The 23,198-nt window shown below is 41.0% G+C and overlaps 1 protein-coding gene across 3 annotated transcripts in view; it reads right to left on the bottom strand.

The window, feature by feature from the left end:
• Positions 1-20,017, bottom strand: part of PDCD1LG2 (programmed cell death 1 ligand 2) — a 54,728-nt gene extending 34,711 nt beyond the window's left edge. For all 3 annotated transcript variants that reach the window (XM_014535690.1, XM_014535691.1, XM_014535689.1), the window contains exons 1-3: positions 19,605-20,017; positions 8,944-9,101; positions 618-917 (exon numbers count right to left, since the gene is read on the bottom strand). In XM_014535690.1, coding sequence (XP_014391176.1) covers positions 618-917; positions 8,944-8,998 — 355 coding nt within the window. In that variant the 5' untranslated portion in view covers positions 8,999-9,101; positions 19,605-20,017. The remainder of the gene's footprint in view (positions 1-617; positions 918-8,943; positions 9,102-19,604) is intronic.
• Between the last annotated feature and the right edge of the window lie 3,181 nt (positions 20,018-23,198).

The following is a 23,198-nucleotide window of genomic DNA, read 5'->3' as shown; positions in this document are numbered from 1 at the left end:
TACCCTGGGCTCCCTCAGGCCACCCACTTCACTTCTGTGAATTTCTGCTTCATCAGCAATTAATGAGGCTTGGACTAGAGTAGTACCCTTCAAACCTTTTAGACTGACCCAGAGTGAGGCAACAGACACAATATACAACCTCTGATGTATTTTATTCTGTTCATTTTGTTCACTCATTTTATTGGGGGGAAAACATCTACCTGATTACTACTCACTAAACTGATGTTTTAATTCATAAATGGATGGCAAACCATGGTTTAAATAACTCTGGACTGGGGGGAATAAGCTGTTCTCAAAGAGTAGCTTAATAATCAAGTAATGTTGGTCCTCAAACAAACTGTGAATTAGGCACAGCCAACCTTTGGCTCCTCCTCACCTTTCAAGGACTCATGTCCTGGTTTCCTCTAGCCCCATTTATTCCTGCAACTCCTGCTCCTATTTCCCTTACCTCAGTAGCCTTGTACTCATATGTAAAAAGTTATTTCTGAACTGGTACTTTTCCTTTCTTTGAGATAGCTCTGTCTCCTTAGAACCATCCTCCCAGCTTTAGCTCGAGCTCACTTTAGGTCTTTGTTGGAGAGATGTTTCCACAGATTCCAGGCCCCGAAACTACTCACCTTTGACTTTTAGAGTCAGGTACTTGTAGTCCCAGGAGCTCCTATAGATGATCACGCAGCGGTACTTCCCCGCATCGCTCAGCTGGACTCGGGGGAAGTGGAATAAGGCCTTCCCCAGGGGCAGCTGCTCCTTCAGCAAAGTGGTGCTGTTCGAGGACATATTGTTTCCCAACTTTTGCAAACTGGCTTGTAGATATTCAACATCCAGGTCATCGTCAGAGTAAAAATCACACTCCAGGGTCACATTGCTGCCGTGTTCCGCTGTGTACAGTTCCTTAGGGATCACCACTCTGAATAAAGCTACACAGAAAACAAGATGTTCTCCCATTGTCTGCATTGACATTTCAGTTCTGTGCAGAGTGGAAGCCAAAGAGACTCAGGCCACCCCGCTTTTCTAGGGAATATTCATCATTTCTGGGCATTTCTTGGGCTCATTTCTGTCCCTTACCCATCCAGTCTGGGCAAGAGTGGAATTCTCTACACACTTTTCTGAGGTAGTTCCTTCCTCTCAACACTCCCCACCTGTACACCTGATGGCCCTCCTACCACCTATTATCCAGGCTCATCTTTTTCCATGTGAATCAAATTACAACATTCCCTGAAACAACGTGACTTACCTTTCACCAGTGATAATAATTACAACTATCACGTGTTGAGTTCTTACTATGTGTTAAGCCTCTGCTAACTCATTTATTAAAATGCATTAACCACCTTCAATGAGCCAGGTTCAGGAATTTACACTAGAACTTTCCTCATAGCACGTTCTTCTTTTATTTTATTACACATGAAAAAATAGGAAACAGGGAAGAGAAATGGGGCTTGCGAGGAAGATTAGTTGCTGAGTCTGAGATATAACAAGAATTAGAGGACTCTGGGTGCGACTTATTTAACAAATGTATTTATCACACTATGCTTTCTTTTCATGAGAGGAACGCCTGTAACTTCCTCTGGAACTCCCCATAGCACACAGCAGAACTCCCCTCTTGACCGTCTGGGCCTTTGACAAAAATACACTTTCTGCTTGCTTCCCCACTCTGCCTCGTACAGGGGTGTGTGTGTACCAGGGCTGTAGGCATAAAGCATGCTACCTCTCAGACAGGTGATGTTTTTCAGCTAATGTTCGCAAGAGAAAAGAGCAATTAGCAAACATGAATCATGTATATGAGTACCTCAGAATAACTAGGAAATTAATGGTTATTTGGGAATGCTTTTAAAGCATACTAATGCTCTGGCCCCACTTAGAATCCTTTAAAATTAAATTCTAATTCTTTTGTGAGGCTAGCATCAATTTTTTTTTATTTCCCTAATATTCAAAGAACATTGAGAACCACTGGTTAGACAAATAAAACACTTGCAAACATCTTTTATCATCCTGCCATTTAAAGTGTTGTCCTCAGTTTCACCTGGGAGCTAGTTAAGAATGCAGAACGTCAGGGCCTGCCCCAGACCTACAGGAGCAGAACCTGCATCTTAGTATTAATAGTGTGATTGATTGATGGTGTGCACATTAACATTTGAGAAGCTGAGTTAAAACTCTGGTCTGCATTGAGACTTTTAATGGGAAGTAGAGTAATAGTTAATATTTATTAAACAAAATGAGCCAGACACTGGGCTACCTTTACATCATCATCTCATTTGATGTTCCCTAAATCCTGCAAGGTGGGAGTTACTACCCCCATTTTACAGTTGGGGAAACTGAGGCTTAAAGAAGTGATACACTAGCCCAAGGTCATGGAGTTGGAATTCAAATTTATGTTTCTGTGACTTGAAAACCTATACCCCTAACAATTTTACAGATATGACTATATATCCACTGGCATGTATATACTACAACATGAGTGAGACAGACATTTTTTCATCTTTGTACTAAGGAAAATACATTTGTTTTCTATTTTATATGCCTTGTGGCTATTAAATTAAGCTTCAGCCTAGCATTGCACTCCTGAAGTTATCAGACAAAGGAGAAAATTGGAAAATTTCCATGACTACAAAATTAAGCAGACTAAACAGGTTTTCGCCATTATTTGGGGCCCTTGACTAAGTTAAAGGGTAAAGGACTTGGCCGGGGCATGAAAAATTCACACGTGCAGGTTCTTTAGGCAAATTAAGCAGTTGCCTTGACTAATGCTGGAGCCTTTGAAAAATTTTATATAATATACACATACTTTAATAATATATTGATCCACTGAATCTACATTTTAACAAAAGATAAAAACCTATATAATCCAGTTCAACATGCATACAATTAGGGTGCACTTATAGTGCTGGCGTCCTTTTGAAAGTTCTTGAGGTAACTTAACATTTTATTTGCAATCAGGAATCAATGGGAGCCAGCACCTGTCACATCTCCAGTAAACACAAAATAAATCATTTGCATTGCCTCCCAAGATAGCTTCCTCTTTAAGCTAATTTTATACTTTTTTTTTCTCTTTGACAACAGAACCATAGACTTGTTCCTACTTCCTACCTGATGTGCTTATAAGTTGGGGGGCTGCTTTAGAAAAGCCACAGTTTTTAGAAAACTCTAGTTTCTGGTTCAAGATAGAAGCCTGCTCTGGGCAGCTGACTCATGCACTCCTCTGTATAGGAACTCTGCATGGAGACAGCTTAGAAATCCATCCCCCAACCTGATTCTTCTGTGTTGTATGCCTCAGGGGTCAACAGAAGTAGTTTTGGAGAATGAAGATAGAATAAGTGGAGTGACCCAGGGTGTAGGCCTTGCCCCAGAGTGACATCAAGCATCACCATGGTCATGTGCCCCCCCCCCCTCCTCTCGTTTTATCTATCTTTGGAAGATGAAGAAAGAAACATCAATGAAAAGAGTAAAATTTAGGTTACTTTTTCCTCCAAGTCATGACAAAAGACAAAAGTAAATATCTTTCTTAAATGTATTACAAGATATTGCTAGGTTTTGAAATAAAACTATAAGAAACTAGAAGCCCAGCCGATTGGCTCAGTGGTTGGGCATCAACCATGAACTATGATGACACGGTTCAATTCCTGATCAGGGTGCATGCCTGGGTTTCAGGCTTGATTCCCAGTGGGGGGCATGCAGGAGGCAGCTGATCAAGAATTCTCCCATCATTGATGTTTCTATCTCTCTCTTTCTCTCTCTCTCTCCCCTTTCCTCTCTGAAATCAATGAAAACATATTTAAACAAAACAAAAAACCCTTAACAATAAGAAACTAAACAATCCAATTAAAATTGTTCAAATAATTTGAATACACACTTCACCAAACAAGATATATGAATGGCCATAGGCATGTGAAAATATGCTTATCATCACTAGATATTAGGGAAATGCAAATTAAAACCAAATGAGATATTTCCACACACCTTTTAGACTGACTTAAGAAAAGAAAATGACAATGTCAATACCAAGTGTTGACAAGGATGTGGAACAATTGGAACTCTCATACTTTGCTGTTGGGAATGCAAAAATGGTATAGACGCTATGGAAATGTTTAATGGTTTCTTAAAAAGTAAATATATATTTAGCATATGACCCAGCAATCCCACTCCCAGATATTTATTTACCAAGTGAAACGAAAACCTATGTTCCCATAAACACTTATATACAAATGTTTATAGCAACTTTACTTATGTTGCCAAAAATAGGAAACCCAAAAGTCCCTCAACTGAGGAATGAATAAACAAAATGTGGTACATACATACAGTTAAAGATACTCAACAACAAAAAGGAATGAACTATTGATACATACAACAATATGGATGAATCTCAAATGCATTATGCTAAGTGAAGGAAGCTCAACAAAAAAAGTGTTTAATGAATGGTCCCATTTATATGACATTCTGGAAAAGTTAAAACTATAGGACAGAGCAGAGTGAGTGTCTGGTCTTAAGAGTTGGGGGAGGCCCGGCCAGTGTGGCTCAGTGGTTGAACGTCAACCTATGAACCAGGAGATCAAGGTTTGATTCCTGGTCAGGGCACATGCCTGGGTTGAGGGCTTGATCCCCAGTAGGGGCGTGCAGGAGGCGCAGGTCAATTATTCTCTCATCAACTATATGTCTTTCTCTCCCTTCCTCTCTGAAATCAATAAAAATATATTTTTTAAAAAGTGTTAGGGGGGATTTTTGTTTGTTTGTTTGACAAGAGTGACAGAACTGTTCTAAATCTTGACTGTGGTGGTGATTTTGACTATTCATTTGTCAAAACTCATAGATGTTTTTATAAAAAAGTAAATTTTACCGTATATCAATTTAAAAATAAATATTTTAAAAATACAATGAAAATGTTTTCCACTAATTTTTATTTCAAACTTTAAACTCTCTTATAGGTAATACAGTAGAACATCCTCAGAGCTTACAAGTAAGAAAAGAGTTCATGATTAGTGGTTTACTTGAATTATATTGAGAATCAATTTTCATCACAATCTTTAGGAGATACACATTTCTTTAAGCATTAATCCAGAAAAAAGAAGGAAAATAACTGTAATGTCCATCAATAGTGGACTATTTAAATAAATAACAGCATGTCCAATAAAATATATAGAGCCCCTTAAAAATGAGGGATGTCTATATTTGCTGATATGAAAACTATAAGGAGCATGTTTGCCAATTGCTTACTAAAATTTCTTTGAATGATTTTTAGTAACTTATTTTATGGAGAAATAAAAAGGACAAATAGGATGGTACTCCAGGGAGTGTTCTGGGAGGAGGTCATGTTGAGGTGGAGCAGGTGAAGAGTTCTGGGAAGCTAGCAAGGTTCTATTTCTAACCTGGGTGGTCGCATCAGTGTTTACATTCGTTTTTTATTCTTTTCTGTATGTATGGTATAAAGGTTTAAATGCAAAAATAATTTAAGATATTGAATTCAGTAAAATAAATATATACTTACCAGTGCTTACTAAAACCCAAGAACTAGAATATTACTAATAACATATATCTACTGCCTCCACCAAAGGTAATCACCTTTTTAAATATTGTGTTTATCATTCTCTTGCTTATTTTTTTTAGTTTTATCTTATATATATGTATGCCTAAGCAATATTTTGTTTGTAAAAAGGACACTGTGATGATGTCATCTTCTGTTTTCTTTGTTTTTCCTCAACATTATGCTACTAAAATTCTTAGATGTAGTTGCATGTTTTTGTAATTAATTTACCTGTATGGCACATAATACTCCATTCTGCTAATATACCGTAATTTATGCATTCTCCTGTTGATGGGCATTAGGTGTCTTTTTAATGACTAACAATACTGTTATAAGTATTATTTTTAAAGTTTCAAAGTAGAAATTTAAACAGGGTAACACAAAATTATATTGATCCAGTTCATTTTTTTCCATTTCAATGAGAGTGCAAGTCTAGGAATGCACAGGATAATGAGGGCAGTGAGGTCATCTGTCGGACCTCCCTGATAGCCAGGGCTCTCTGGGCATTGAATGCCATGGACTGGCTGCTCTCACGTGCTTTTAAAGGATTCTTATATTTTAATAATTATATTTTAATTATACAACTAATCCTCTTGTAAATTTATTTTATAATACAAGTAAATGCAAACAATAACAGCAACCTGGTAAACATACTAAATAAAATTTCCCTTTTCACCCTCATCCCAGACCTCATCTGCTCGCCAGAAGTAATCTCATCAGTCCTGTGTGTGTGTGTGTGTGTGTGTGTGTGTGTGTGTGTGTGTGTTCCGTTTCTTTCTCAGGTAGCCTCTATGAGAAATTCTTTAATTAAGGGAGACATGAAATGTCAAAACTTAAAACAAAAACCTGAGGAGTAAGCATTCTAATTTAGGCAGATATTTAATGTTTGATTGAACTAAAATTATTTGCATAAAGATATAGTGGAAAGCAGAGAAGAATTCCAAGTTTATACAAAAAGCAAGATACAATATGTGTATAGCTTCCTCTTGGTTAATTCATAAACATAATTCAACATACATATTTTTTTGGTTTTGTGACTGTCCAGAGTAAATGTTTAATATGTGCCCATAATCAAACTTAATTCCAAAAACCCAATCCAGAGTGGGTGGGTTAAGGATTGTCTGTCATACTTGCTCACCATCATTGTAGCTCAGTAAGGTAGAAAGAACAGTAGCTTTGTAGGAAGCTTGCCCACGCCACCTAATTACTACGTAATGTTCGGTAAGTTAAATAATTTTTCTGAGTCCCAGTTTCCTCATCTACCAAATGGTTATTGTTAATGTCCTCAGTAAAAATACATTCTCTTCCCTATGGCCTATTAGTATCCCTAATAGTTAGAACCTACTTTCATTTCCTTATGCTACTTATCTTAGAAAGAAAGGTACTACCGTGGGAGAAAGATTCAGTAAGGGATACAAAATGATACCACTTGTAATCCTAGCTCACTCTTTTCTTAAGAGAAAATTTAAAACAATAACAAAACAAAAACACACACAAAAAAGGTCTCAATGTTTCTAAGCTGCAAACCTTCAGACATTGCACAATTCCCAAGGTTTCTCCTGGAGTGCCCAGTCCTGTCAGGGGATGGGGAACAGCAGCTTCAGAACCTTCTTTTGGCCTTTGGTTTTCTTATCACTTTACCAGAGGCCCGGTGCATAAATTCATGCACCAGTGGGGTCCCTCGGCCTGGCCTGCAGGATCGGGCCAAAACTGGCTCTCCAACATCCTCCGAGGTGTCCTGAATTGCAAAGGGTGCAGGGCCAGGCTGAGGGACCCCACCAGTGCATGATAGGGGTTGGGGAGGGATGTGGGAGGTTGGCCAGCTGAGGAGGGACCACGGGAGGACTCCAGGGCATGTTCAGCCCATCTCGCTCAGTCCTGGTCAGCCAGACCCCAGCAGCAAGCTAACCTACCAGTCAGAGCGTCTGCTCCCTGGTGGTCAGTGCACGTCATATGAGTGGTTGAGTGGCCTTAGCATATCATTAGCATATTACACTTTGATTGGTTGAACAGACAACCGGACACTTAGCATATTAGGCTTTTATTATATAGGTTGGAAATTTAAAGTTCTATGGTAGCAAGGAGGCATCTTTGCCTTTTACACGTCTCTAAAATCGGAGGGTGCCTTAGAAAGGAAACAGGAAATGTTTCTTTAGCTGGCACTATAGGGCAGGGCTGGAGTAAGCAGCATATTGGGGTGTTCTCCAAGGATGGCCCCTAACAAACCAGGCTGTCCAGCCCAAGGGAGGAGGAGGAATGTGACTGGGTAAAGAGCAGCTTGGGATCACCTGGAAGGTAGGGGAAAGCTCTTCAAAAGGTTATCAGTGCCAAAGAAGCCCTTCTTTCTCAATCAAAGGCAGAATGTTGGGGGACTTCCCAAGCATGGGGGCTGCTATCATTGAGGGCCTAATTCCCTGCACCCACTTCTGTCTCCCTCTCTTACCTCCTGGTGTTCACCCAAAATAACACACTCATGATCCTCACTGCACACACGAAGGGTCTTGACTTTCCTAGGAGAGCCACAAACTCTGAAACTGCTTTTTGCCTTCAACCATGAAAAGTCCTTGGATGGGAAAAAACCTGTGAGCACCCACACCTGCTGGTAGAACTCCTTTCTTCAATATCCAAAGGCATCACATTAAAGTTCATTATTCATTTAAACATTAGGAAAACTCTGATTTTCCAATTCAAGTAATCCACAATTAGCGTTTGAATGAACAATGACTGCTACTGTTGCTTTTTAAAAGAGGAACTGAAATAAATATTCAATAATCAGCGGAATGTCTGCAAGAGACTCTTTAGAGCAGCAGTTCTCAAACTGTGGGTCGCGACCCTTTTGGGGGTCGAACGACCTTTTCACAGGGGTCGCCTAAGACCATCGGAAAACACATATATAATTACATATTGTTTACAGTAGCAAAATTACAGTTATGAAGTAGCAACGAAAATAATTTTATGGTTGGGGGTCACCACAACATGAGGAACTGTATTAAAGGGTCGCGGCATTAGGAAGGTTGAGAACCACTGCTTTAGAGTAACAGAGTTCTTTAGGTGTCCCCCTGACCTTTGATTCCTCACTCTACCTGTCAGAAGAGAAGAGGACAGCTGCCTGACACCTCACCTTTCAGGACAAACAAACAATGCCCTCTTGTATCAGTTCCGAGGTGCATGGTCTGAGAGGTTCTATCTTCTTGTCACCACCTTCATTGGAGAGTGGGACTAGATGAACCAATATTCTCAGTCCCTGTTTTTGTCAGACAGGAACATGGGCATGCACAAGCCACCATTCTTTTGCTGTGCTTGTAACAGCCAGTAATCACTCTTCCCCTCAAAGAAAGCCTTTCGCCTGAGGACCACATTGTCACGGTTGGCTTCAGCTAGGGGCCATCACCTGCTCCTCTTTCTCAGGCCCCTCCCTTTGTCCGTCTTACCTCTTGTCTGATGAAGCTGTACTCCCAGGCTCAAAATTAGCAGGAGGAGGAACATGTTCTCTACCGGATCTGAAACAGACAATTGAAAGTCTCAGGCCCTTCTGATGCTTTGCTTTCTGTAGTTTTGCTGGTCTCATGACTTGATGATTTGTTCACTCCTGAAAACAAGGAAATGACTTGTAAACAAATGTGTGGTTTTTTAAAAATATTTTTATTGATTTTAGGGAGAGAGGAGGAAAAGAGAAAGATCAATGTGAGAGGAAAACATGGACTGGCTGCCTCCTGCAAGGCCCCCACCACAGGGGATTGAGCTGCAACCTAGCACATGCCCTGACCAGGAATCAAACCAACAATCCCTGGGTGCACTGGATGATGTTCAACCAACTGAGCCACATCGGCCAGGACTCATAAACAAATCTTTTTTTTTAAAATACATTTTATTGATTTTTTAGAGAGGAAGGGAGAGGGATAGAGAGTTAGAAACATCGATGAGAGAGAAACATCGATCAGCTGCCTCCTGCACACCCCCTACTGGGGATGTGCCCACAACCAAGGTACATGCCCTTGACCGGAATTGAACCTGGGACCATTGAGTCCGCAGGCCAATGCTCTATCCACTGAGCCAAACCAGTTAGGGCTCATAAACAAATCTTTAAGTGGGCCATGGCAGAGTGAAGCTGGGAAGGGAAGTTATGGGCCTCAGAGAGGGAAGATAGGGTAAGAGGAAGCGAGGGCCTCTTTATCAATCCAAATTAGAAGCTCTTCCTCCTTTTCTAACAGACTTTTCTGAATATGAAGCAATCCTCTGACTTACCCACACTGGTGGTTATCTCTTTGTCTCTCCCATAGAGCCTTCCATAGTTTCAGGAGTAGGCCCTTGAAAACCAAATCTTGCTTGTCAAATAAATAATCCAGCTGGGCCAGAACTCTGGGTGTCAGGCACTCCGTTTAGTGCTCAGGAGCACAGAACTAGATTCTCAATAAATATTTGACAGCTGACTGAGCAGGTAAAGTAGTCAAGCTCTTTTGAGTGCTGTGAATGAGTTTTCCCATCACTTGGGTGATCTCTCATTAAGAGGTTTAGACAGGGAAAGCAGAGAACTGGCTATGTTGTGTTCCAACCTTTGTCCTGTTTCACCTGTTACACTTCTACCTTTGCTCAAGGTTTTTTCCCCATCCAAGGACTTTTCATGGTTGAAGGCAAAAAGGGACAGGATACATGACTGTCAGCTAGTTTGGCCTCCAAGAGGCTGTCAACATTGTATTAGCCATGGAACCATTTCTTCAGGGGAAATAAGTTAGAGCCATACATGTAAATCAGGTTAGAAGCAGAGCTGCTCTGAGTACAATGCAGAAGGCCAGTGGAGGATTTGGATTAGAATGACATGATCTCATTTACACTTTTAAAGGAGGACTCAGCTTTGGTGTAGATCAAGCACGTCAAACTCAACGGCTAACAAGGGCCAAATAAACAAGGTTTAAGTTTATATGGGTCACAAAAAAACAAAGCTTCAATTTTCATAGAAATAGGTTTATTTTGATAGAGACATGCTGACTACAAAGGGCTGAAATAAATGAGTAATTGTTAACATAAAATAATAGAACATTTTAATAAAAATTAATATTTTTTTCTTGAACATTAACTAACCAGACACTGAATAACTGCACAAATTAATAAGCGTAACATAAATAAACCTATTTTTCTTGTTCTCTGAAAACAAAATATTTCCTGTTGCGCACACCAAACATTCTGTCCAAGACTAATGACATGGCACCCTGACCGGTTTGGCTCAGTGGATAGAGTGTCGGCCTGGGGACTGAAGGGTCCCGGGTTCGATTCCGGTCAAGGGCATGTACCTTGGTTGCAGGCACATCCCTGGTAGGGGGTGTGTAGGAGGAGGCAGCTGATCAATGTTTCTCTCTCATTCATGTTTCTAACTCTCTGTCCCTCTCCCTTCCTCTCTGTAAAAAATCAATAAAATATATATATATTTTTAAAAAGACTAATGACGTGGCAATTGGCTGCTAAAATATTCACTGCTAGTATTAGTGGAGAGAAATGGTGCGCGGACGCGTAAGGGAAATGAATGCAACATGACTATTGTAATCTGTCATTAGTGAACGTTGTAGTTCATTATCAATAATTATGTATAACAGAATATTGTAAAAATTAAGTTATGAAATTTTTATTAAAACATTTCTTACATACCATTATATTGGCTGGGCTGCAAAAATATTCCTTGTGGGCTGCATGTGGCCTGTGGGCTCTGAGTTTGATATGCTTGGTGTAGATAATAGACTATTGTTGGGCAGGAGACTGGGCGGGGTGATCAGTGAGGAATATTTTTGCAGAAGTGATGATAGTTTGGATTAGAGTTGTGGGGCCAGTAGAGGTGAGAAGTGGTTCTTATTGAAAGTTTAATATATATACATATATTTAATTTGTCCTTTAAATTTATTAAAAATTTTTCAACATCTTTATTTAAGTATAATTAACATATAATAGAGAATTATATGTGTAAGTGTGCTTGTATGTTTGTGTCTGCATATCTATAATAATAAAAGCATAATATGCTAATTGCTGGGGCTGTGAGGGAAGCACGGGTCCCAGGTACCGGAGGGAAGCCGGTGCTGGCAGCCACGGGAAGGAAGGCCTACTCTTGCATGAATTTCATGCATCGGGCTTCTAGTATACATTTATACACATGTATATATATATATATATAAAACATAGATGATTCAGTGGTACAATTCAGTGGTTTTTAGTATATTCACAGAATTGTGCAACCTATACCACTAATTTTAGATTATTTTCATCATCCCAAAAAGGAACCCCATACCCATTAGAAGAAACTCCCCAATTCCCCTTCTCTTTCCCTCCAGCCCTTGGCAACCACTAACATACTTTCTGTCTCTACAAATTTGCTTATTCTGGATATTTCATATAAATGTAATCATATAATATGTGGCTTTTTATGTCTAGCTTCTTTCACCAGGCATATTTTCAAGATTCGTTTATGTTGTAGCACATATCAGTACTTCATTCCTTTTTATATCTGAATAATATTTCATTGTATGACTATACCACCACATCTTGTTTATCCATTCATCAGTTGATGGACATTTGGGTTGTTTCCACTTGTTGGCTATTCTGAATAATTCTATGAATATTTATATATAAGTTTTAGTGTAGACATGTTTTCAGTTCTCTTAGGTTTGTATATATGTAGGAGTTGCTTGTTTAAATGGCAACTCTATGTTTAACTTTTTGAGAAACTGCCAAGTTGCTTATCAAATACATGGTTAACAAATATTTTCTCCCAGTCTGCAGATTATCTTTCAGCTTCTTGATAGCACAAATATTCTAATTTAATTTAATTTAAAGCACAATTAATTTTGATGAAGTTGATTTATCTATTTTGTCTTTTATTACTTGCGCTTTAGGTGTCATATATAAGAAACCACTGCCTAATCCAAGGTAAAAAAAAAAAAAAGATTTACATGTATGTTTTCTCCTGAGAATTTTATCACTTTTCTTCTTATATTTAGGTCTTTGATGCATTGTGAGTTAATATTTGTATGAGGCAAGGCTCCAGATTCGTTCTTTTGCATGTGGACATCCAATTGCCCCTGCACAATTTTGTTTAAAAGATTATTCTTTCTCCATTGATTGTCTTGGCACCCTAACCGAAATCCAATGAACTATGGATGTATGGGTTTATTTCTGGACTCTCAAGTCTACTCCATTGAGCTATGTCTATTTTATATCAGTACCAGAGACTTGATTACAGTAGTTCTGTGGTAGGTTTTGAGATCAGGAAATGTGAGTCCACCAACTTTGCTCTTTTTCAAGATTTTGCAGATGTCTGTGTGTGTGTGTGTGTGTGTGTGTGTGTGTGTGTGGCGGGGGTGGGGGCTATTCTGGCTCTCTTGCATTTACATGTGAATTTTAAAATCTGCTTATTCACACACACACACACACACACACACACCTGAAATTTTGATAGGAACTACACTGTTTCTGTATGTTTATTAGAAAATATAGCCATCTAATAAATAATATTGTCTTCCAATCCATGGACAACATACAATGTCTTTCCATTTGTCATCTATACTTTCAAAGAAGACCTGATGGGAATTTCTCACAGGTTTGACAAAAATAAAAACATCTAGTAAAATTTCTAGGTTTAGGGCTTGAGTCACTAACCTAGGGCAAATGCAGGTGCTATTTATTAAAATGGAGAAGACAGAGAGAAGCAGATTAGGGAGCAAAAATCAAGATTAGAATATGTTTGGAATATGTTTGAAATATGTTTGGTTTGAGATGTCTCTTACACATCCAAGTGAAGATGTTTAGTAGGCAGTTGAGTAATAGGTGGTCTAGAGTTTGGGGGTAGAGATATAAATTTGGGAGTCATCAAAATATAAGTGTTACTTAAAGCCATGAGGATGCATGACTTCACCTAAAGGGAGATAGGAAGAAGAGAGTGTCTGAGGACTGAGACATGGGGCATTCCAACATTTATCGATCCTTGAGAGGGAGGCTACTAGCATAAGAGGGTTGAGAGTAGAAGTAAAAAGATAAATTAGCAATATCTTTTCCTTTCTGTATTATAATGCTTTGACATTTGATGACTCTGGAGGGACTGCCCCTCCTAGAATTAACCAATCTCACAAAGAAGTTCATCTTTCAAATGCACACCAACCAACCCAGAACCCATACCTCCAACCACCTTTTTTTTCCCCCCTTGGTTCCCACACACTGTGCCACTACTTATCCGCCCTAATCACTCCAGGGCCAGGTACCAGAGGACAAGAGACCGACCCTATGCCTCAGAGCCTACTGAAATTATTCAAATTAGCCAATTCTAAGCCTGCCTATCCCACCTTGCCCATTCCTTCCTGTGAAAACCACAATAAAGTCTCCTGCCCACATTTCCCCTTCTCCCTCTGCCCCCATATGACCCTGATGCTTTCCTGGGTAGCCCCCTGTCGTATAACATGTTCCTTTCTCTTGGGAAAGAGGATACAATTTTTTTTCAATGACAGCCATGTCCTGATTTGTTGACCTCACCATAGCTAAATAACAATAAAACCTAGAATTTAAAATATCGTGCTACAAGGAGGGAGCCCCAAACTCCAGAGTTGGGTTTAACAGTGTGGAGGTCATGGGTGGCCTGATCTGTGTGGTGCTAGTGGATCTGGTGTTGGTGAAAGTCTGTGTGGATTCAAAAGAAAATAGCAGGTAAAGATATGAAGACAACAGAATATAGGCCACTCTTCAGGAAAGAGTGACGAGGCAGTAGTTAGAAGGGAATAAAATGTGAGGTCCACAGTAGACTGTATCCTTGCTTTTATTTTAGGGAAGGAGTTAGTACAGCAGGGACAGAAACACAATCACAATTTCCATAGGGAGTCACAATTTCCATGCTCAAGGCACACCTTAACTAGACCTGAAGATCACTTTCCTTATTGAAAATGCAAACATATCCACAAAACATATCATCTTAAGCTGCACCTGCAGGCCTGGAACTTATCCAGCATTCTTACTTCTAGAGAACAAATGGATAGCACATAACATGTAGTTCTGGCAACAGAAAGGACTCCTGGCTCAACCACCACTGGGCTTAACTTCCCCTTCTTCCTTGCCCATCCAAGGGGGCTTTCCTTGCACACTGCCTGTTTGAGCTACTGTTAACTGAGAGGTGGACACTGTTGTAAAGGTACTTTCCAGCCAGCAGCCTTCTCTCTTGTAGGGATAATATGCCCAACATAATGGTTAAGAGCTCTGATTCTAGCCGAAACCGGTTTGGCTCAGTGGATGGAGCGTCGGCCTGCGGACTGAGGGGTCCCGGGTTCGATTCCGGTCAAGGGCATGTACCTTGGTTGCGGGCATATCCCCAGTGGGAGATGTGCAGGAGGCAGCTGATCGATGTTTCTCTCTCATCGATGTTTCTAACTCTCTATCTCTCTCCCTTCCTCTCTGTGAAAAATCAATAAAATATATTTAAAAAAAAAAAAGAGCTCTGATTCTAAAGTCAGGCACATCTGAGTTCAAATCTTGGTTCTAGACATTATTAGCCTCTAAGACCTTGGGCAGTTTATAAAAACTCTTTGTGCCCCATTTTCCTGTAATGCCAGTAAACACCCACTTCAAGTCAGAATCTTGGGTGTCCTCTTAAACCTACTCATCTCTCACCTTATACCTTCCCACTGCTATTGTCTTAATCCAGCTCCTCGTCATTTCTCCTTACACCATAGCACAGCCTCCTCACTGTAATTTTGACCTTCCACTTTTGCTGCTCTCTGCTCCATCTTCCACTTTGCAAGGTGGCAGACACAAACCTTGGCATCCTCCTCCACTCCTTTCTTCTCTCACTTGCATCCAATTCATTAACAAGTCTTATACCAGTAGGCCCTTCCTTCAAATGTATCTAGACTCTCACTGTTTCCATATCAGCCTGATTCAGTATTATCTCTTGTGGTGATTACTGCAATAGCCAGACAGCTGGACTCTATGATTCCGACCTGGCCTTCCTACAGTTGATTCTTAACACAGCAGCCAGAAAAATTGTTTAAAAAATATAAATCAGGTGACTCAAAACTTTTGATGGCTCAATATTTCACTGAGAGAAAAATCCTAAATCCTTCCAAAAGCCCAGGTAAGGGGACTGTTTCAAGCCTCCTGCTTCAGAGGATCCCACTGTGGCCATGCCTCTCCCTGCAGTGTGAGGTGTCTGCAGGGCTGAGAGGGGTGATCTTGAGCCTCTCCTCATCACAATCTGGGCCCTTGAGATGCTGGAATTTCATGCCCAATGGCTCTAAGTCCATGTCTAGGTCTGTGCGGTGTCTTCCCCAGATCCATCCCTCCAAAGATGAACCTTTCTGCCAGTGTGCATATCCCCATTAACCAGGCACTTCTTTGCTTTTTCTGCTTGAAACTCCCTTCTGTAAAACTGCCAGAGCACCAGCCCCCTGGCATTCCCAATTCTCCTTATCGGTCTCTCTTTTCCAAAGCATTCATTACATCATATTATACCATATAATATACTTGTTTATTATATTATAGCCTACCATCTTTCATAACAATATGATTGTTTAAATCAAGGATCTTTGTCTGTTTTGCTTACTGCTATGACTTCAACCCCTAGAACATTGTCTAGCAGTAAGTAAACACTCTGTCAATATTTGTTGAATACATTACCCCTTTACCTAGCAGACAGAGCAATCTCCTGAATCCTGACCGGTGGACCCTGACCATGTCACTCCTGCTTAAAAGACTTCAATAGCTCCCATTATTTACAAGGTGCCGTTCTCCGTAGTGTGGCCTGCAAAACCTTACCTGACCTGGCCCCTCCTGCCTGAGCCACAGAAAAATGCATGCACTTTCCATGACCAGGACCTCACAGATGCTTTGAGAATTCTAATTTCTCATGTCTGATCTCATCTTATTTTTTTCTAATCTTATTTTTCCTCTATTTCAGTTTCTTCAGGTACTTAAAAATAGTATTGCAGCCCTAGACAGTTTAGCTCAGTGGATAAAGTGTTGGGCTGCCGACCAAAGGGTCCCAGGTTCGATTTCAGTCAAGGGCACATACCTGGTTTGCAGGCTACTCCTGAGCCCAGGGCCTTGGTTGGGGTGTGAGCAGGAGGCAACCAATCGATGTGTTTTCCTCACATCGATATTTCTCTCTGTCTTTCCCTTTCTCTAAAAATCAATGGGAAAATATCCTCGGGTGAGGATTAAAAAAGAAAAAATAGTATTGCATCTTAAGTATCTCCGTAAATAGCCTTACATTCTTATGCATTTAACACAATGAATAAGCTTCTCTTAAATGTCTTAAGCTGTTCCTTCTGTCTCTATTGTATCTACTACTCAACTCTAGTGTTTACACTAGTGTAAGTCATTTCTGGTATGTTAAATGGGTGCACTTCTGTTTCCCTGCTAGAACAAGAACTCTTTGTACTTTATTAGGCCCTTAGAACTCTTTGCTAAACCTCTGGTAATTTAGTACTTTGTTACTAGTAACACAAAACAATGTGGGGATTTCTATAAAAATTGTTGCCTAAATTCTGGCAGAACCAGTGGCCAGAAATGTTCTGCCAGCTGCATTCTCATCTAGGGAGGATCGACCTGGAGAAGAACCTTGATAAGACAATTGACATGACTACTGACAGAACTATTGATAAGGGGTCAGCCACATAGGAAAGAAAGAGAAAAGTTGACTATAGTTTTGAGGTCAAACTATCAAGACAATATGGATACCACTGAGAGAAGAAAAAAAGGAGATATAAGATCAAGAAAGAGGTGATTCTGCCCTGCCAGCGTGGCTCAATAGTTAAGCATCAACCTATGAACCAGGAGGTCATAGTTTCATTCCCAGTCAGGGCACATGCCCGGGTTGTGGGCTCAATCCTCAGTGTGGAGTGTGCAAGCGGCAGCCTATCAATGATTCTCTCTCATCGTTGATGTTTCTCTCCCTCTCTCTCTTTCTCTCTGTCTCCCTTCCTCTCTGAAATCAATAAAAATATACTTAAAAAATAAAAATAAAAAAGGAAAGCTGATTTTTAGAGAAATGGTAAGTTGGGTTTGAGTCATGAAGTAATGCAAGGCATTCAAGAAAAATGTAAGTGTAGAGTTTTTGACATAATTGAGGGCTAGAGATAAACATAAAGAAGTTATTTCAAATATGCAGATGTTAGTTGACATTGGGGAATGAATCAACTCTCTGTCGGGGATAATATAGAAGGTAGGACTAGAAACAAAAGGTGTGAACTCTGAGGAATGCCCCCAAATTTGGAGAACAGGAGTAGGAGACCAGAGAAGGCAGAGAAGAAATAGTCCTAAGAATGAGAAGCTCCTCCATCCCAGTGTTTCAGACCCAAGGGAGGAAAATCCAAAGAAGATAATAGAGAAATCTGGAGAATAAGAACTGGGAATCAGCCCTTAGGTGTGGTAGAGACAGCTGGAAAGCATTGAGGTAGTTGGGGCTGGATAATCTTTCAGAGTCCTTTATCCTGCAATACAGTGAATTTTTTTGAAGATTAGGGGAACACATATAACCCAAATAAACCCTGCTGCCCTGGCCATGTGGCTCGTTTGGTTGAGTGACATCCCAGACACCAAAAGGTCACAGGTTCGATTCCCGGTTAGGGCATATACCCAGGTTGTGGGTTCCATCCCTGGTCAGGGTGTGTGCAGGAAGCAACCGATCAATGTTTCTCTCTCTCTCCCTCTTCCTTCCTTTCTCTCCAAAATAGATAAATAAATAAATAAATAAGTCCTGCTGCAGTGGGGTGTGACAATAGGAGGTCAGGCTGTAGTTGCCTCATTACATGGTAACCCAGGTATTAAGCAATTAAGGCATTTGGTGTATTTGGACATTGCCATGTGGAATAAAAATGACACAACAATCTATGGATCTCTTCCAATGCATTGTAAAGCAAGTCAACTCTGAAACATGACCCATCTCTGAAGATGTTAGCATCATCTCCTTCTCAAATCAACCTCAAACTGCCGCCTGTATATTATATAAATAACCCACATCTGGTGATTCATCTGACATTTCATCAAATCAATTCATTAAACAACTCAACAAGCACTCAATGATCACCTATTGTGCTAGGCACTTGGGATTCAGAGAACCTAAAGCTCTAATTTAATGGAAAGGCTCACAAACAGCAGGAAGAAGACACCTTGAAGCAGTAGACAAGGAAGATTCTGCTGACAGTAAGAGGTTAGGTAATGAAGATGAATAAACCAGTTTTGAGTGGCGACAGTGATATGGTTCATCCATTCATAGAATCTTAGGATCTTAGAAACTTGGGAGGGAGCATTTGACTCCTGATGCAACCATGTGATTACTGCTCACACTTAATATTCTTACTGTGCACTTTGTCAAATATATTGTCCATTATTCCCTTCCACCAGACCAGAGAATTTCAGGGTCAGAAGAGCTTATTAATAAGCAATTTCACTGAAACTTGACCTCCTCACTTCAATGCTCTCTTACATGAATCCACTGTCATTTCTACTACTAGGTGTACCCAGGTGGGGGGCAATAAATACTTTGTTTTCTTCCATTTTACTAATCTTTCATCATTTCACGTAGAAAAATAAGCCTTTTAAGTAGATCCCAGATCACATTTATGTTAAATAATGGTTGTCTGTAGTATAAGTTAATGTAATTACCTTTTTACTTTTGTTTTTAAACAGCTTCCTTTTAGAGCATAGCTTCTAAACACAGGCTAGCCAGGAATGTTCTCTCCCTGCCAAAGGGATAACTCAAAACACATTAGACACAGGAAAACAAAATTTTAAGTTCCATTAACCCTTCAAAACTTCTAAGCTGAGATAATCTCAAGAATAGTTCAATATTTTTCAGTGCACGTTTATTTTGTACATAAAAATATCTCACCTCATAAAACTGCCCAACAACAATAATAAGCATAAGGACAAGCAAGAGAAATCCTACTATTGGGGGAGCAGGTGGAAATTAGCTTGTTTGTGTCCCTGAGCACAATGTCTGAGGCAGAATTTCTCCTGCCTCCGATGCTGTGGAGAGAAAGGCTGCCCACACTTACCCCACTGCGACAGCCTCATCATGTTCCACACCACCAACTCAAAGAACCAGAAAAATCTCACCCCCCTGGATACTCACATCAGGACTTGGCACTTGCTCCTCAGGCAAAGAAACAAACAAAAAAACAATAGAAGTTGCTCTTTGCATCAGATTCCTTCATAGAAGCCAGCAAAACAAACAGCCAAAAGAAAAGAAAACAAAAACCCCAGGTTGCTGCCTAGACCACTGCAACAACCAGTAGACCCAAGCCAGGACTACTTCTAGCTGGTCCAGGGGCACAGGAAGATGGACAGTGAAAAGCCATCAGATAATGGAAGTATATTCCATTGAGAAAAGATGTCATTGCCCTTCAGTTGTGATTCAAATCACTTCTTAGGAAGGACTGAAGCCCAGCCTACTGAGTTTTGGTTTTGCTTTCAGGATCACTTCTTCCTTGTAAGCAAATAACTAACTGGTATTTGGGAAAACTGGTTGCAAACTTACTAGACAAGAAGGGCGAGGAAAGAATGCTAGCATGTTCTAGCTGTGTGCCAGAAATTTTACACAAGTATCTTTAATAGTTTTCTGTGGCTGCATAACAAAAGACCATAAATTGGGTGGCTTAAAACAACAAACACTGCTCTCACAGCTCCCTCATTGTTCTCTCACAGATCTGGAAGCTAGAAATCTACAATCAAAGTATCACAGGGCCACGCTCCCTCTGAAGGCTCCAGGAAGGAATGAGTCCTTGCCTTTTCCTGGCTCCCGATAGCTTTCTGTAAGCCTTGGCATCCCTTGGTTTGTGGCTGCTTCACTCCAATCTCTTCCTCCATCTTCACATGACCTTCCCTGTGTGTGTCTCTGAGTGTCCTCTCCTCTGCTTATAATTTATCTCACCTCATAAAACTGCCCAACAACAATAATAAGCATAAGGACAAGCAAGAGAAATCCTACTATTGGGGGAGCAGGTGGAAATTAGCTTGTTTGTGTCCCTGAGCACAATGTCTGAGGCAGAATTTCTCCTGCCTCCGATGCTGTGGAGAGAAAGGCTGCCCACACTTACCCCACTGCGACAGCCTCATCATGTTCCACACCGCCAAGCCTTATAAGGACACTAACCACTAGATTAGTGCCCACCCTAATCCGGTATGACCTCATCTTCACTAATTACATCTGTAGATACCCTACTTCTAAATAAGGTCACATTTTGAGGCTCCAGGTGAACATGAATTTGGAGGGAACATTATTCAACCCACTACAGCACTTCATTTCATTCTTGGAGGAACTCGTGGCCTAGATTCTGTTAGACCCATATTACATATGCCTTTCCTCAGTTGCACAGACAGTCCCAGTCTTGGTATTTAGGCAGCCACTCCCAACTGTAGCTACCACAATTGTTTCTTGCTTGAGGGATGGAGTCAAAAGAACAAGAAGGAGGAAAGGAGAACACTGCATTTTCAGAAGAAAAACAATAGCCTTGCCAGTGCGGCTCAGTGGTTGAGCGTCAACCTATGAACCAGGAGGTCACAGTTTGATTCCCTATCAGGGCACATGGCTGGGTTGCAGGCTTGATCCTCAGTAAGGGGCATGTAGGAAGCAGTTGATCAACAATTCTCTCTCATCATTGATGCTTCTATCTCTCTCTCCTTCTCCCTTCCTCTCTGAACTCAATAAAAAATATATTTTTAAAAAATCTGAAATCAATAAAAAACTTGTTTTTTTAAAAAAATCTCTAAAAATATTCAATAGAAATTAAAACAATTAGACAGCGGTGACTTAGAGGCAAGGCGTGGAGAGAAGACAAGAACACATTAGAGAAATGTGGCTAAGAAAACACACCCTGTCTGAGCATCAGAGTTCCATCTCTGCTGACCCCCCTCCTATGAGCCCAAGGGAACCGTAGTGTTACCTGAGATGTTGCTGGCCAAATGGCACCAGATATTACCAGTGAAGTTACACCTTGGTTCTTGAGTTCAGCAACAACAACAAAAAAAGAATTCAGAGCCAAGAACTCAAATTACAAGAGAAAGTTTGCTTAGAAAGTCACAGAAGTAGAAGAACTGAGCCAGCTGGGCTGTGTAGGCACAGAAAACAAGTTAAAGAGGCAGAAGGGCCCTTGGAAAAGCAAAGATAATGTGTCTTGGGGGAGGGGAGTGATAGGGAAAGGTGTGGGCATGCTCTCAGAGGGAGAGCACACCCTGGGTCCTTCATCTTGATGGTTTTAAAGGCTGGGAGTTTAGGGGAGGTCTAAGGGGAGAGTCTCAAGAGAATAGCCAGCAGTTTTATGCTGATGTGCCAAAATGAGATTTAATCCCCTGACTTCACACATCCTTGGGTGTGGTTGGCACAAATGGCACTAATTGAATTTTTGTAACCTATCTCACTGAATAGGATAATTTAAGCTATTTACCGTCGGTTGCAGAGGAGAAGTGTAAACGATTTACTTTTAAGTGTCCTTGGTTAGGGAAGATAGGGTTTTACTATTTACTAGATGACTGTAAACTGCTTGGGCATTTAACTATCTACCTTAGTTTCCCTATTCCATCTGTCCTGGCTTACTACTAGCCTGTCTCAGTAGGAATGAAATTGGTCATCTAGGTCTATATTCAAGTTGGCCTTTTCTTGCCAGCTGGTTTTAGTCTCACCACTGAAAAGCCCCACAGTGTAGTGGGACCACAGAGGCCTGAGGAATAGGCATATGTCCCCTGCATGGCTCTGAGAGTTTAGTGTCTACATGGGATCCACACACCACTCATCAGAGTGCCTGTCCCTCTTTAGGAGGGCGACATACTTGTCACTGTTTCTCTTCTCTGTCTTGTCCAAGTTTCCTCCCACTCTGCCCCACTCCCTTTCTTCTTGCTGTAGGCAGTTAGACAGCCAGGTACAGAAGGTCACCAGGGCGGAAAGCCCCAGGTACCTCGCAATGGACAATCCCATATAATAAAAGCCTAATATGTTAAGTGTCCAGTCGTCTGGTCAGCCGTTCAACCAATCAAAGCATAATATGCTAATGATATGCTAAGACTGCTCAACCGCTCGTTATAATGTGCACTGACCACCAGGGGGGCAGACAGTCAACCAGTCACTATGACATACACTGAATACCAAGGGGCAGACATTCCGACCGGTAGGTTAGCTTGCTGCTGGGATCCGGCCAATCGGGACTGAGCAAGAAGGGCCAGACATGCCCTGGAGCCCTCCTGTGGTCCCTCCCCGGCTGGCCAACCTCCCACATCCCTCCCCAGCCCTGATCGTGCACCAGTGAGGTCCCTCGGCCTGGCCTGTTCCCTCTTGCAATCTGGGACCCCTTGGAAGATGTTGGAGGGCCGGTTTTGGACTGATCCTGCAGGCCAGGCCGAGGGACCCCACTGGTGCACGAATTCGTGTATCGGGCCTCTAGTCAATTATAGGGTGGGACCTCACTCCCAGGGTGACTTTTCCTCCCCTAGCATATAGCTGGTCATGAGGTTTGGACCCCCGGATCTTTCCTCCCTAGAGACATCTATGTTTCCATTGTGTTTTAGCTCTAGGCCCAGAAAAGCAACAATACCAGCCAAGGCTGACCTCAGTTCCAGCAGCATTGAATAATGATCCCCTGCCCTGGTGCTGGCCAATCAATCAGTGGAGACTACAACTCTGAAAGGAAACAGCTGGAAAACTGCTGAATATTCTACTGAGATCTTCCCCTGGGAT

Source organism: Myotis brandtii, unplaced genomic scaffold (genome assembly GCF_000412655.1).
Source record: "Myotis brandtii unplaced genomic scaffold, ASM41265v1 scaffold149, whole genome shotgun sequence".
Lineage (NCBI taxonomy): Eukaryota > Metazoa > Chordata > Mammalia > Chiroptera > Vespertilionidae > Myotis > Myotis brandtii.
This window is presented reverse-complemented; position numbering and strand designations above follow the sequence as displayed.